Genomic DNA, 16,592 nt, shown 5'->3' with positions numbered 1-16,592 from the left:
GCAGGGGCTCAGGCAGTCCATTCACCTCAGCCTCCCAAAGGCGCGGGATTACAGGCTGAGCCACCGAGCCTGGCTTGACCTGGGATTTTCATCTGAGATCAAAGGTCCCTTAGCAAATCAGGGACTCTTGAAATGAATGTTTTTGTTTTTTTACTGTTAAGATTTACAATATGAACATGTCTAAGATAGTTAAACTTTGAATGGCTGACTAAGAAAGGTGTTCCTCATCTGGAACAATGGTTGTATGCCCTGGAGCACTGACATTATATGAGCTAGAATTTAGGGTTCTCAACCTCTGCTCTAGTGACATTTGAGTCCATCATTCCTTGTTATGGGGATGTTCTCAGTGCATCATAGAATGTCCAGCAGCATCTCTGGCTGCTACTGACTAGATCCCAGAAACATTGCCTTCCTTTCTACATTTGGAAAACCAAAACTACCAGACACTGTCAAATGTCCACTGGAAGCAAGATCATTCCAGGCTGAGAACCACTGAGCTAGATCAAGCCATTCTGCTACAGAAATTCAAGAATGTCCATCTTCTCCCAGTTCACCAAAAACAAAACAGCAAAATGCATTACTTAGCAGAATTTCTCTACTTTAAGTTTTTTTCTCAGAACTTTTTTTCTTTCTTTCTTTCTTTCTTTTTTTTTTTTTTTTTGAGTTGATGTCTCACTCTGTTGCCCAGACTGGAGTGCAGTGACTGCTCCCAGCCACCGCAGCCTCGACCGGCTGGGCTCTGGCAATCCTTCCGCCTCAGCCTTCCAAGTAGCTGGAACTACAGCACATGCTACCATGCCCAGCTAATTTTTTGATTTATTGTAGAGATGAGGTCTCGCCAAGTTGCCCAGGCAGGTCTCGAACCCGCAGACTCAGGTAATCCACTCACCTCAACCTCCCAAAGCGTGGGATTACAGGCTGAGCCACCGAACCCGGCTGGCTATTTTCTCAGAACTTTTAACAATTAGTATCATTTATTCTATTGAAATATAGTATGAATAGTTGATTTGGCTCAAAATAATATATGTGGTTATTTTATATTGAACATAACAATATTTGATAATGCTTTCAAAACATGTCACATTTTTTAGAGGCTTTGCTTTGTAAAATAAGAATAAAATTTGTGGTTGGGTGTGGTAACTCACGCTTATAATCCTAGCACTTTGGGAGGCTGAGGCAGGAGAATTGCTTGAGCCCAGGAGTCTGAGACTAGCCTGGGCAAATAGTGAGACCTTGTCTCTCTAAAAAAAAAAATTATCCAGTGCTGGTGGTGTGCGCCTGTAGTCCCAGCTACTCAGGAGTCTGAGGGAGAAGGATCCCCTGAACCCAGGAGGCTGGGGTTATGGTGAGCAATGATTGTATCACTGTACTCCAGTCTGGGCAACAGAGTGAGACCTCAACTCAAAAACAACAACAGAAAAATGAAGTTTGCTATTTTAGAGACTTTTCCAAGTATTTGGCAGTAAGGAATATTAAGTGAAGCTATAAAGTGGTTTCATCATTACAAAGAAAGATTTAGTAAAACCCTGCCCAAGATAAAAAAGATGAACTAAATAGACATTTAAGAGTCCTTTTTTCAACTCAGACATTCTGCACTCATTTTGTGTGTGTTTGTGAAGAAAGAAAAGACTGCCCTCATTTCCAAAGTCATACATGCTGTCCATTGCTATTGCTTAGAAATCTTTTATGTTAAGACCAACAGGAGAGGAAGAAATATCTGGAAGGGAGCTTTGTAATGTGACTTTGGATTGCTCAGCTGGCTCCAGGTGTGGTGTGATGGCGTTGGCTATATGGAGACAAAAAGCCTGGTTGTCATTTTGCAATGGTTGTGTCATGGTAGCTGAGAGTCAAAAAGTGATGAGGGGGTGGGGTGGGGACATGGAAATGTGCTTTGTAATTTGAGCCCCTTTTGACGACCGTTCTGGTGGGGTTTCCATTTCAGACTTCCTGTCCCCCAAAAGCAGCCTGTGTAGAATAACAGGCTGTGGAGGTGTGATTCACGTGTAACGGTGGATGGGCTGAGCCCACCCTTTGGGTGACTCATGCAGGTTTTCTGTCCTACCACTCTATGAGGCTGGAAAATCTCTCAGATCGAGGTCTGCTGGTGAGTTTTTTCTTTTTTTCACTTACCAGAATGCTCATTTAAGAATATGGTGAACCCTGAGGGGGTTAGCCACTGGAGGGAGGTGGTCTTCAACAGAGAAGTGACACACTTTAGAGTGAGTGTCTGGCCTTCCTCCAGGGTGATGGTTTCAGTGTGGTTAGTCAGAAAGGCCTCTGTGGAGAAAGAGAATTGGGGACAATCAGACTGGCAGGGCTGAGCCACAACTGCTGTGGCAGGATTTAGTTTCAACACAACCTCATTCATTCATTTAACCATCTATTGCATACTTTTTCTAGAAAAAAAGCCAATACAAAAATGAGATGAGAGAAGCGAGCACTGTGTATAGGAGTAGTAAAGGTGACCCCTGAAAAAGGGGACATTGGAACTAGGTCTGGATAAAGAGATGGGGTTTTGACAGGAGGAAACAAAGTTGAGCAATAGTCCAACAGGTATTGGACGCTTGCTTGGCCATATGCCAGAAAGTGCGCCAGGTCATATTGCCTGTATTTAACTTAATTTTCAAACTAACCCTATAAAGGAAGAATTATCATGCTTACTTTATAGATAAGGAAACAGAGGCTCAAAGTTACAGAGCTCATGGAGCTGGGATCTGTACCCAGGGCTATGGACGTCAAAGGCCATGCTTATGTAACTACTCTGTCCTATCTAAGTGATGCGACCCCAGAAAACTCAGCCTTTCTGCCTTTGGTTTATATGATGGGCATCTTTACCTTCAAGTACAAGTTGTGTGACTAGGATTCTAAGAAAGAATGTTATGACCCTGTGGTGCTCTTGTGAACTGTGAAGCTGTCTTTCACAAGAATAGCTAAGCCCCACCTGCTGGAGAGCTTCTACACCAGAGGGAGGATGTTCTAAGATCTCTTCCAATTCAATATTCCATAGCCACGCTTTCTCCAGGCAAACATGAGAGTCTAATTTCCTCGAATCACAATCCCCAGAGAATGAAAAACAATTGGTCCTAAGCAGCTGCAAATTTCTCTCCCCCAAAAAGAAGTCGATGGGAAAATAAACTGGTATTTTTGCTGATTATGTCTTCAAATTTTAAATTAAAATTTTTTTTCCTGAGGAAAAGGCAATTTTTATCCATGAAGGTACAAAATATTTTTATAAACAGAAGAATACCAAGGGGTTATAAATTATGAATAGCAAATGCAACAAGTTTTACATCATCTTTAGACCTTAAAAAAAAAGAGAAACCAGAGGGGAGTTTATTTTCTTGTGATAAGTTTCAAGTATTAGGAAAAGTGCTTTGGAGAGCTCTGGGAATTAATTGGTGCCTTACTTTTTTGCTTTCTTCACTCCTAGGTCATTAATTTCAATTTAGCCTCCAGTGGTAATAACCCAGAATTACTGTGTTGTATTCAGATTGACTTTCAAGGGAAACAGTTTGCTTGAGTTCTAATGGAAAAATACCCATATCATCTGCCAGTACTGTAATGAACAACAAGGAGCCAATGAAAAGAGATTTCTGCTTTCCAAAAAGCATTGAAGCATAAGACCAGAGTTCTGCTTACGTCTGACCATTTGAAAATGTTCTCATCTATAAAACAATCCATAGTTGAGTAAGGATAACAATATTAATAGAGAATGGCAATGGAGTTTCTTCTAAGGGATTATTGCCGATAAAGATTTGGAACTAAATGACTATTTAGTCCCTATTCTTGTGTCATCATGACATCGATATTAGGCTGGCAGGGAAACTCATGGTCCTCAATCAAGGTAGTACACTAGAATCACCAATGGAGCTTTCAAAAAACCCCAATGTCTAGGCTGCTCCCATTACTAATTAAATCAGAATCCCTGGTAGGACCCACATGTCAATACTGTTCCCAATGAACACAGTTGCAGTGCAATGAATAATTAAAATTCCAGAGCTCCGTGGATGATCCTCAGGAACTTGGAATCAACACTTTGCTTTTGCAAGAACCACACAGAACAGGAGGATAAGTGCCCATCTTATTTTCAAAGACTTCCAGAGAAAGACATTCTACTATCCTACTGTATCTAACTCCTGATATTCTTAGTTGGACTGAGTATTCTCTCAGCAGAAGACTCCTAAATCTAGTAAGAAAAAAAAGAGAGCAGATAGAGACCCTGACTCTGAAGTCATCTGACCCTTAAGACAGGGCATGAGTCAGGGTGGGGCTGGTAGTGGTACCAAGGAGGAGCCCAAATCTGTCTTTTTATTACTTTTACCCTTTTTTTTTTTTTTTTTTTTGAGTTGGAGTCTCACTCTGTCGCCCAGACTGGAGTGCAGTGGCACGCTCCCGGCCACCGCAGCCTCGACCTGCTGGGCTCTGTTGATCCTTCCCCTTTTCCTTCCAAGCAGCTGGTACTACAGGCGCGCACTACCACGTCCGGCTATACTTTTACCTTTTGATCATAATTCTTTCTATCCTCTGAAGGTATCTTTTCCATACATAGCCTGGTCAAATAATTAAATAAGATAATGCCTTTAGTTTCATTACCTTTTCCTCACCCCTTCCCACCTACTACACCTGAATATAGTATAGTTTGTCGATGATTCTTTGCCTGGGACAGAAGACACAGGAGTTCTCCAAACTGGCTAGAGCATGTGGAGATATCCACTTGTCTCACCATAGATCCTGTGGACTCCCCCCACCACCTTTTTTTCTTTAAATCAAGCCCAATGCTTCACTCTTGAGTTGTAACATCTCACTAGACTCACGTTGACTAGGTAGTCACCCCAAACACCCAGATCTTATTCAGAGAATTGTGGTCACATCACGTTGTCCTCATTCTGTGTTGATGTGTTTCATTTTGGGACCAAATTTCAGGTTTCACATTCTCCCTAGATCAGTTTTATTTGTTCACTTTCAACTGAAGGGTCAAGATTTCTGAGACATTTTGATCTTGATACTTCAATCTGTCAGTAGCCGACTAGGCTTTGTGCCATCTGAACTTATTTCAAAGGGGAGATGTATTGTATTTATATCAGCATCCCTAACATGGGTGGCATGTGATATGGTGGTTAGAACATACATAGGAGCCAGATTGCCTATGTTGAAATCCTGGCTCCCCCACTACCAATAGCATGAATTTGGGCAAGTTGCTTGTCTCAGTTTTCTTACCATAAACACAATAGTACTCATAGAGTTGTTGAGATGATTAAATAACATATAAAGAACCTAGAAAAGTACTTGGTGCATTGTAAGCATCATGCACTACTATTACTTGGTAAGTAGTTCTCAAAAATTATTTGAAGAATTGAACTGGCTCTTGCTTTCAAAAGAAAAACAGAAAGGATCAGTGTTAAAAAAAAACAAAACAAAACCCTTGTAGCTGAGCAGAGATCTCCTTCCCAAATGTTACAGGACTATTTATTATTAAACATTCTAAGGTCCTAGTAGACATTAAAAGAAGAAGCAGTTATAGATACAATAAACTTATAATTGGAACCACTCTGGAGAGTTAAGTATTTTGAGGATCAGATAATGATAATGAGTTAATTTTTTTTTGCAAATTAGGTGCCAAGGGTAGAGTTAATCATACAACTCAGTTCATGGTACACTATCATTATTTTATGAAGAGAGAGAGGTATAGAATTGTGTGGAATAATAAAATTATAAAATTGCCTTTTGCTTCTGGCCTTTCTTTGTCTCATAAATTGTTTGCTATTGAAGCATTAATTTATTTGCACACGGCCGGGCTTGGTGGCTCAGCCTGTAATCCCAGCACTTTGGGAGGCCGAGATGAGTGGATTGCCTGAGCCTGCGGATTCGAGACCCGCCTGGGCAACTTGGTGAGACCTCATCTCTACAATAAATCAAAAAATTAGCCGGGCGTGGTAGCGCACACCTGTAGTTCCAGCTACTTGGAAGGCTGAGGTGGAAGGATCGCTGGAGCCCAGCAAGTCGAGGCTGCGGTGGCTGGGAGCGGCCATTGCACTCCAGTCTGGGTGACAGAGTGAGACTCCAACTCAAACAAACAAACAAAAATTTATTTGCATACATGTGTGTCAATGTTGCTCTAAAAAATGTACTTCTTTAAAAAAGAATCTCAGCCGGGCTCGGTGGCTCAGCCTGTAATCCCACACCGGGAGGCTAAGGTGAGTGGATTGCCTGAACTCGCAGGTTCGAGACCCGCCTGGGCAACTTGGTGAGACCTCATCTCTACAATAAATCAAAAAATTAGCTGGGTGTGGTAGTGTGCACCTGTAGTTCCAGCTACTTGGAAGGCTGAGGCGGAAGGATTGCAGGAGCCCAGCAGGTCGAGGCTGCGGTAGCCAGGAGTGACCTCTGCATTCCAGTCTGGGCGACAGAGTGAGACTCCAACTCAAAAAAAAAAAAAAAAAAAAAAAAAAAGAATCTCTGCCGCTCCCGCCACAAAATCAAATCTACTTGTCATTAGACCCCACATACTCCATCTACCTTACAGCATCTGGAAGGATTGTCCATATTCTCCACTTGGTCATCAGACTCCATCCAATCTTGTTTATTCAAAATTTTTCTCCTGCATTGCCTCATCTCTCCTCTGTATCATCATTTTATTTCTCTTTAACTAGCATTCTCATCAGCACACAAATGTACTATTATTTCTCCCATATTAAAAATTTGGTGTCATATTCTTCTCCAGCTACTGCCGTATATGTCCCTCTCTTTTACTAAAAAAAATTTCTAAAAAAATTATCCATATTTGCTCATTGCACTCTTCCTTCCCTGATCTGGTTTTCAACCTCACTACTCTACTGAAGCTGCTCCTTTTCAAGCCACCAGAGACCTTCACATGGCTCAAACTAATGGTCCATTTCCAGAACTTATCTTATTCAACTTACTGTATGCTTTTTCCATAACTGATCACTCCCTGCTCCTTAAAACGGTGTCTTGACTTGGTTCCCTAGATATCAGTCTCTCCTTGCTCTTCTCCTAACTTACTGACTGCTGCTGCTTTTCAGCCTCTATTCCCGGGTTCTCCTCATCTATCTCCCTCTACACAGTGGAGAGTGACCCTGGTCTCTTCTCTCTCTATTCTCACTCCCTAGGTCATCTCATCTGGCATCATGCTTTGCTGATGACTCCAGTTAGATGTCTAAAAGGCCTATCAAACCTAACAAATACTAAGCCAATTCTTGATTTTCTTCCTGCAAATGTGTTCTCCTAGATTTTACTACCAGCAAATAGTAAGCCCAGTTATTTGGGCCAAAAAACTCAATAACTCTGCAAAGAAGGTATTGTTATTCCCACTTTACAGATGAGGGAATAAAAGCTCAGAGGGTAAGCAGCTTTCAAGTCATGATTTGAATCTAAAGCTGTCTAACTTCCATTGCATTAAAGTGCTTTCTGTTTTACTCTTTAATTCTTGTGCACTGTCTTGCTTCCCATAAACCGATGAAAGTTTCTAGGGGACAATGACTATGTTTTATATTTCTCTAAAATTTATTCTTTACAGAAACTATTACAGTGTGAGCTTAACAAGTAATGATTTAATGCCAGTTCTCATGATGACACCATCATGCAGGTAATGAATAGGTATCTTTGTTCTCCTGTTGTTACTAAGAATACTGAGAAACAGGAGGGAAGGCACTAGAAGAAAGTTACACATTGAGCAATGAGAGAACAAAGACTAATGTTAAGAAATATGCCCTCATTTCGTCCCTTGGGACTGGAAGTTGACACTTAGAAGTTTTGTCAATGTTCTTGCCATTGGTAGAATGATTGTCTAGACAGAAAGACTGCATTTGGTAAGAAGCAAATGCAGCCTGTTTAGAAAGAAATGTCTCTAATTTTAAAGATGCATATATCATTTGTCTTTTTCTTAGAATGTAAGTTTATGAATTAAATGGCATCATTTAACTCTTACGACACCTTACACTTTGTGCCAGGTGCAGAAGCTCACACCTGTAATCCTAGCACTTTTGGAGGCAGAGACAAGAGGATTGCCTGAGCCCAGGAGCTCCAGACCAGCTTGGGGCAACATGGCAAGACCTTGTCTTTATAAAAATAAAAAATTGGCCAGGTGTGGTGGCATGCACCCGTAGTTCCAGTTATTTAAGTGACTGAGGCAGAAGGACTGCCTGAACCCAGGAGGTGGAGGCTGTAGTGAACCATCAGCGTTCCACTGCACTCCAGCCTGGGTGGCACAGAGTGAGACTCCAATTCAAACAAACAGCATCTTACACATTGTGATGAAATATAATATGACTTTTTATCATAGGCTAAAGAACAGTATATCCTAAGATCAATGTTTGCTCTTGCTGTTGAGAATTCAGGGTCAGGCTGCTGACCAGACTGACCACACCATAGATAGATGCCCAAGTTTCACACGGAAAGGGTTGTGTTTGAGCACAGAATATTGTTTGTTTTCTCTACTCTTTGCTCCAAGCCTTGCTTTTGGCTTTGCGGGCCTATTTATGTTGCAGTATTGTCATGTAGACCCCACATTTGATTTAGAAACAGGAAGTCATTGTAGAAGGGAAGAATAGCCTTGGTGAGAAGCCACAGACCCACCCAGCTTCGCTTCAACTGTAGTGCTTAAAAATGTTTCCCAGTGTTTCTAGATCTTGCTAAAGGATGAAAGCAGAGGACACTGTGGCCAAGCTTTGTTGGCACAGTTTTCTAAGAAAAGGTTCTCCGTGATCTTCTCATTGCCATTGGAAACTAAATTGGAAATGTCTTTGGAATATTCTTTCACCCAATTTTGGAGTTAGACTTTCACCTTTGTTGTCAGAGGGATGAGGTTTGAGGTATCTTCTTTGCTTACCACTTCCTTCACTGTAGCTCAAATGGCAGGTGTATCCTCATTCACCCTTAACTTTTCTTATTAGACCCCGAATGCCATATGCCTACTTCCTAGTTCTCCCTCTCTGACCTCAGAGTTCTTATCTGCAAATTAGCCCTGCATGGCTTCACACACACTGAGCACACAGAGCCTGACAATTAATGACTGCTGTGGTGTCTCTCCTGGGAGGTCACCACTTCCTACTGGTAGGTCATATTTACTGAGTGGATTATTGACTTCTGGGCTTTGTCATTATCTCCATGACTGGATGCATCCATCCATGCATGGCCAAGTGTTATGAGACTGCTAGTTGAGCGTGGGGCTACAGATTTTGACTGATTTTTGTATGGAAACAGAACCTGTGACCTTCACCATCATTGCCACTCTCAGTCCCCTGAACTAATTGTCCTATCAGTGGATGGCTTCACACCAAAGCACATGTGATCGACTCTTAAGCAAAAGGGCATGCAGAAGTCACAGCCCCCTATCAGAGCACACACAGATAAAACCAGTGTAGTTCTTAAGATTCCTTGGTCTTTCCCAAAATTTTGGGAGTTGTCATGTATGATCTCTACCTCTACTATAGGTTATCATAGTCAACTGAAAAAAAAAATCTTTCTTTTTCTTGCCTTAATAGGCTGAATTTTACATGCAATATATTTAAAACCAGAGCAGAGCAATTCTGCCCTGTAGGAACCCCAAACTCGACATGTCCTATTGGAAATCATTCTCTCTATTACCCCATGCTCCACCCACGTGTGACACAGATGTACTACCTGCTCCTTCCCAGTGTTTCCTTATATTAATTCATGTCAATACCAACCACAGCATACCAGACATCTGAGAAGCGCTCTACCTCTTATTTCTCTAAAACACCTCTTTAATAAATTTATTCCTTTTTCACTGCTATTGCTGCCATGGTTGAGGCTTCCTTCACGTCTTTCCTTGACCATTGCAATACTTTCCTTCTAGTCTGTCTTCTCTCTAATTCATCATCCTCATCTGCTTCTAGAATTACATTTTAAAAACATAAATTTGATCATGTTTCTTCCTTCAGGCCCAAATTCCAGATGACTTGACTCCTATGTTTCCCTCTTGTGTCATCTGCTGACACTCCCTTCCAGACAGTCCATGCAAATGGCCACTTACTGTTTCCAGAAAGTTCCAGATTTTAGAAGATATTTTGCCTTTTTCCATGCTGTTCTCTTGGTCTAGAATCCCTTTCCTACCGCTTTCAAGGCTCAACTTCAAGACTCAAATTATACCACTTAGCCTCCCTCCTTCCCACATGACTTACTCTTTCCTCTAGTTTCTCAAAGACTTGGGATATAATTCTATTACAGTGCTTAGCACATTACTTTTTAATTCTTTAGTTACAGGTGTATCTCTGTGGATAGATTATAAACACATCAAAAAATTGTTTGCCATTCACTCATTTTAGCATAACGTAAGATTTTAGATATTGGTTGAATTAATGGATAAAAATGGGTAAATGTATATATTCTGAAATAAATATTTTAATGGGATGCTAACTCTGCTCTTTAAGTAATATATTAAATAATACAACTAGAGCTAAATTAAATCAGAGACATGCAATAAATTAATTTTCAAACCAGAGCCCTATTTACAAAACTATTATGAGGTATTAAGCAAAAATTTGCTTTAATTCAGATCATCACAAAAATGACTTTTATTATTTTTAGATAGAATCAATAGAGAAAATAGCAGGTGTAAAAATAAACCAGCTTTAGCCGGGCTTGGTGGCTCAGCCTGTAATCCCGCGCTTTGGGAGGCTGAGGTGAGTGAATTGCCTGAGCCTGCGGGTTCGAGACCCACCTGGGCAACTTGGTGAGACCTTATCTCTACAATAAATCAAAAATTAGCTGGGCGTGGTAGCGCATGCCTGTAGTCCCGGCTACTTAGAAGGCTGAGGCGGAAGGATCACCAGAGCCCAGCAGGTTGAGGCTGCGGTGGCCGGGTGTGTGCCACTGCACTCCAGTCTGGGAGACAGAGTGAGACTCCAACTCAAACAAAAAATAATAAAAATAAATAAATAAATAAATCAGCTTTGTCAAAATCGAATTATTTTTAGTACAGCTTTAAAAAAGTTGTCTCAACATGTCATCAGACATGTGACTTTTTCCTAGTCAAAAGAAGTATCAAAAGAACTACTCGATTGACAATTTTCTTTTATGCTTTTTTCATCCTATCCTCTAAATAACCCAAGTAGAGAGTTTTAAATTTAGTGGATTTGACATTTTCATTGTCTGCAATGCAAGTAAGTGGGGTACATCTTGAAAAATTCTTTTCTCCTAGTGTTTTGCTCATTCTAGGGATTATCTATTCCAGAGTAGCCTTGAAAAGAGAGTAGGCCTGGGCTCGGTGGCTCAGCCTTTGGGAGGCTGAGGTGAGTGGATTGCCTGAGCCCGTGGGTTTGAGACCCGCCTGGGCAAATTGGCAAGTCCTTATCTCTACAATAAATCAAAAATTAGCTGGGCGTGGTGGCGTGCACCTGTAGTTCCAGCTACTTGGAAGGCTGAGGTGAAAGAATCACTGGAGCCCAGCAGGTCGAGGTTGCGGTGGCCGGAAGCGGCCACTGCACTCCAATCTGAGTGACAGAGTGAGACTCCAACTCAAAAAAAAAAAAAAAAAAAAGTAAAGAAAAGAGAGTAGGCTACAAGATTATGAGACCTATTTTTGGCTATAAATTTTTGGCAGCCCATAGGAGTTACATAGCAGAAGCAGTCATAGTGATCTTCCTATAATTTAATTTGCTAAAATCAGCTGACAATTTATACCTGCCAAAATTAATGATTTGCTGCCTTTTTGCTGACAAGAAAGCAACGTGGTCAGCTCCTTTCCTATTTTGGATCTCTGACTGACCTGAATAAGGTCAGGGTGATCAGTCACTGCTCAAATGCCGTGAGCTCAGATGCCATCTTGGTGGCCTCTTAAATGAGTTTTCAGATTAGAGTTTTTCAATATTGGATCTTCCAAACTGTGCAGATCAGTGGCTTTCAAACTTTTGATCCCCATTAAGAAATACATTTAAAAAAAATCACAACCTAGTACACACACACACACACTTTAATGAAAAGTTTCATTGGGTGATACTTTGACTATGTGTTTTGTAGGCTGACATTTATGTTGTCATTTGCTAGCTTTGAAAACTTGGGCAGGTTACCTAACTTCTTTTAATCTCAATGTTCTCATCTGTAAATTGAGGATATCAATACCTACCTCAGTATTTTTACTAGGATAAATGTAATTAATATAGTGTGCCCAGCACTGTGCATGGTGCAATAAATATTTTGCTTCTCTATTTAACTAACATTTAAATAACTTATATTCCAGAGGACTTAGATTTATCTTAAGGCATATTTTTTTGCTGTTTATTAAAAAACTGATCTTACAAGGTATTTTTTATAGGCAATAATTCAAAGTCGGAAAAAGTTAAAGTCAGTTACAGGCTTCAAATTTTGGAATAATTGAAATTATTCTAATTTTCATTGTCTAAATGTACTCTTTCTGAATGCAATAGCTATTCTTTAAACCACTTATTGAAGAAACTAATATTATTCATTACCAAAATTAAATCTTTGTTAAGTGCCTCAGGGCACAGAGAGCAAAAAAAAAGAAGGTACTAATTGATGCTTATAAAATAAGGAATTGAAGTACTGTGTAAAATAGGATATCTTGTTTTTTTTAAATAGCATCCTTCGGATACTAGTCTACAGTGAAGGCAGATTTGGAAGGATAGATACATTTATTTCATGAAACAGAACTACAGATTCAATATTTGAAAATAAACACACCAAAAAGCAAGCACTGGATTTATGAGTGATTTCCTTTGCATAAATCTGATACAAGTTTCAATCAGAGACTCAGTGATACCAAGAACCATTTTGTATACCACCCCCACTTCTGGGTAAAAAAGGTACTGTATCTTTCCTTAATTTTTATAATGCCACATTAGAATTAAGCATCAAAAACAAATTTGAAAGTTATGGTAAACTGTAAAGTATAACTGACTTTTTAAAAATAAGCACAAGTTTTTCATTGGTATTATTATTAGACTCTGAACTGAGTAAGAGTTGTGTAGCGCTTTATCATTTCCAAAGTGCTTTCACATTTGAAATTTTATCCTTATAACAACCCAGGAAGTTTAGTAGATCAAACATTGTTATCATCTTCATTTCAAGATGCAGAAACTGAGTTTCAGAGAAATTAAATTATTTGGCTAAGGTCTATACAGCTAGAAAGTTTTAAAATCCCAAACTGATACTCTTTCAACTGACATACTCCTAAAAAACAGAGCCTGGTAAGCTTGTAACGCTTTGCCATAACATAGATCCCACAGAAATACACTCTATAATAATGCTTCTTATACTCTTTAGCAATTGAACAAGAGATTAAATAATGCAGCAACATCTTTGAGATGTATTATTTGAGCACAGCTTGAAGAGTATTAGTAAAGTTACCTGAATAGTCTTCTGCAGTGAGTCCTCCGTGCATGTCATTGACTGACTGATTGGTAGATTTGGCAAAACATTAGGTCAGCAGAGCAAAACATTAGATCAAATCCTTCGTTTCAAGTCCTTACCTTGTAAGGGGAACCAAGCCAGCAAACTGAAAACTCTCCACCACATATTGTGCTGTGCTGCTGTAACACTTTGTCAACTTCCTCTAGATTCTGAAATAAATGGAGTTGAGTAGTTTCTTTTGAAGGGGGAGAAGCAGTGGCTCTGTGACCTCATGTGTGTCAACTCCTCCATGTGTCTGGAAGCCCCCTCTTAGTTAGCAGACCCCAAAACACCTCCTGGTGGAACATTTTGGGGACCACATGTGTCATCTCAATGGTGGAGAGGTGTGAGTGCTGTGTTGGTGACAAGAATTGTTCTACCACAAGTGGGTAGTACTGGTAAGTCAACTAGTTCCAGAGCTTTTGGGGATCGGAAGGGTGGGAGGGGTACTAAAAGGTCTGTGTGTAGTGACATAATCCTTATTTTTACTTTTCTAGTTTATTAGACAATTATAATTAGACAATTTTGTTCAACCCTTGGGAATATTTTATATTTCTAACTCTGGCATCAATTTCTAATTGTTATCAGGGCATGAATTCATTCAATCACATACTTACTCATGTTTGAAATCTGTATATTTGTCCATCCACCCATCCATCCTTCCTTCTATCCATTCATTCGTCTCTCCACCTTTCCAGTGTCAAGTATGCATTGCTCTAAGACATGATCAGATGTGAAACATACATTTCTTGTTTTTTAGGAGAATATGATCTGCTGGGGGAGACAATGTATAAATGAAAAATTTTGGTATTTAATTCTCATTAATTGGGTAAATTGAGATAGACTTAAATTTCATTTTCTCCAGGGGCATATAGTAAAATACTAGGAGACATGTTTAGAAAACAGAGGTCAGTCTACAATGCTTGGAAAATTGTAAAAGAAACACTACTCACTGGTCCTAACTGAAATTAGTGTTAGTGTTAATAATCTATAAATTTATTGATAGTTTGGGTAGAGAAAACCATACCCATCAAAAATGCCTTTCAAATATTTTACTGGTTAAGTTGGTAGGAAGAGAATGAAAAGAGAGAGGAGAGGAAAGAGAGCTTTCTTAGAGAGTTTGCAAAATATGATGTAATATTTCTTATGTTGTAAGATGATATGAATGGTTTAGGCCTCTAGTTAAACAAACAAACAAAAAACAACCCCCATCCCCACAGATGTTTAGGGTCTACCCAGATAGATTAAATCAATATCTATCTGCAGTAAAAGATGCCTGTATGTTTTACAAGTTGTCCAGGTAGTATAAGGTAGAGCTTGAGTAAGTTGCATTGTATCATTTTTTAAAGTGAAGAATTAAGAAGTTTGCCTGATATGATATAATGAGTCAGTGGCAGAAATAAGAATATAACCTAAGATTTTTAATATGTATATAATATTCTTTGTTGTTTCTTCCTTTGTCCATGAGATTCCCTCCAGGGACTTCTAATTTTTATATTTGAGACTTCATGGGTATCCAAGCATTTGATCCTCCTGCTAATGGCGTGCCCTTACTTTAGAATGATGTTTTATTTTTGTTTCTTGTCCTCTACTCACTTAGTAATCCCAGAGAAAGTGAGTATAATGATTCTTCAAGCTTCCATGGAGGGTGTGAATTGCCCATGGCTAGCTAATAATTTCTTATATTTTCACCTAGAGGAATGCTGTTCTTTCTAGGATTTTCTTACACTTTTTTGTCGAGGCACAGGAGAGGACTCTACTTCCAATTGTGTCGGATGTGACTTCACGGAGCCAGCAACGTGTCTGGACATAGGTATTGGTAGATTTTCCATATCTTCAGTTTATCATCTAACATGAATGTATGAGGAAGTAAAAATCATTTTGACAAGAAACAAAAGTTAAAGTGTTATCATCAGACTTTTCACTTTAAGTCAGTGAGAGAAACTTGGACTAGTTTTTAACTAAATTCCACTAGGGCCCTGGAGAAGGGTCACTCTGCTTCTCTCTTTCCAATTGTGGTTTTCTGTAATTTTCTGTTTGTTACAAATGCACAAGAACATAAGTGGAAGTAATGGAAGGTCTACAGATCTCAATGTTTTTGGCATCAGGGACTGATTTCATGGAAGACAATTTTTCCACAGATTGCAGGGAGGTACAGGAGGGAATGTACAGTCAAACCTCACTGCTGATGTTAACATTAATCTGTATTTGCAGCTGCTCCCCAGTGCTGGCATTACTGCCTCAGCTCCACCTGAGATCATCAGGCATTAGATTCTTACTGCCTCAGCTCCACCTGAGATCATCAGGCATTAGATTCTCATAAGGCACGTGCAATCTAGATCCCTCACATGTGCAGTTCACAATAGGGTTTACACTTCTATGACAATCTAATGCCACTGTTGATCTGACAGAAGGCAAAACTCAGGCTGTAATATGAGTGATGGAGAGAGGCTAAAAATACAGATGAAGTTTCGCTTGCTTGCTTACCACTCACCTCCTATTCTGCAGCTTGGTTCCTAATAGGCCACGGGCCAGTACCAGACCCTGGCCCGGAGGTTGGGGATCCCTAGTCTACAGGACTCAGTGACCAGTGAATAAAATCTTCTGAGTCTGAAACCTAAATTTACAAGGTAGTCTGTTCATTGATTTAATGTGACTTTAGTGCATTATCTGTCAATCAAATGACCTTTTATTTGAGAATGAATTCACATGAAATTTGTCAGATGTTCATTTAACAGTAGACAAGTTGATTTTCTCTTTCTTTTTTTATGAGAGGGATACTAAAAAACCGGAATTTATTTATCAAAAATTGTGTGTTGGCTGGGCACAGTGGCTCATGCCTATAATCCCAGCACTTTGGGAGGGTGAGGCGAGAGGATTGTCTGAGTCCAGGGGTTCGGAACCAGCCTGGGCAACTTGGCGAGACCTTGTTTCTACAGTAAATTAAAAAATTGGCTTGGCATGGTGCCATATATCTGTATGGCACCATGTTCCAGCTACTTGGAAGGCTGAGGTGGAAGGATTGCCTGAGCCTAGCAGATTGAATCTGTGGTGGCCGTGAGCGTGCCACTGAACTCCAGCCTGGGTGACAGAGTGAATTTCCAGCTCAAAAAAAATTGTGTATTTATTCTTACATGTTTTCACTTTAGTCATGTTCAAAGTACTCTCTGTTTGATGCAATACAGCTATTTAGATGCCTTTTCCAC

At 39.9% G+C, this 16,592-nt stretch overlaps 1 protein-coding gene across 1 annotated transcript in view; it reads right to left on the bottom strand.

The window, feature by feature from the left end:
- The window catches only part of CRTAM (cytotoxic and regulatory T-cell molecule), a 33,731-nt gene extending 20,171 nt beyond the window's left edge, over window positions 1-13,560 (bottom strand). Inside the window, exons 1-2 of the mRNA XM_008055854.1 lie at window positions 13,467-13,560; window positions 2,131-2,277 (exon numbers count right to left, since the gene is read on the bottom strand). Of these exons, the coding sequence (XP_008054045.1) occupies window positions 2,131-2,277; window positions 13,467-13,512 (193 nt within the window). The 5' untranslated portion in view covers window positions 13,513-13,560. The remainder of the gene's footprint in view (window positions 1-2,130; window positions 2,278-13,466) is intronic.
- Window positions 13,561-16,592: the final 3,032 nt, after the last annotated feature.

The sequence above is a fragment of the Carlito syrichta genome, unplaced genomic scaffold, assembly GCF_000164805.1.
Source record: "Carlito syrichta isolate Samal-C Ts95f unplaced genomic scaffold, Tarsius_syrichta-2.0.1 Scaffold301974, whole genome shotgun sequence".
Lineage (NCBI taxonomy): Eukaryota > Metazoa > Chordata > Mammalia > Primates > Tarsiidae > Carlito > Carlito syrichta.
The sequence above is the reverse complement of the archived record's forward strand: the minus strand, read 5'-3'. Positions and strand labels throughout refer to the sequence as shown.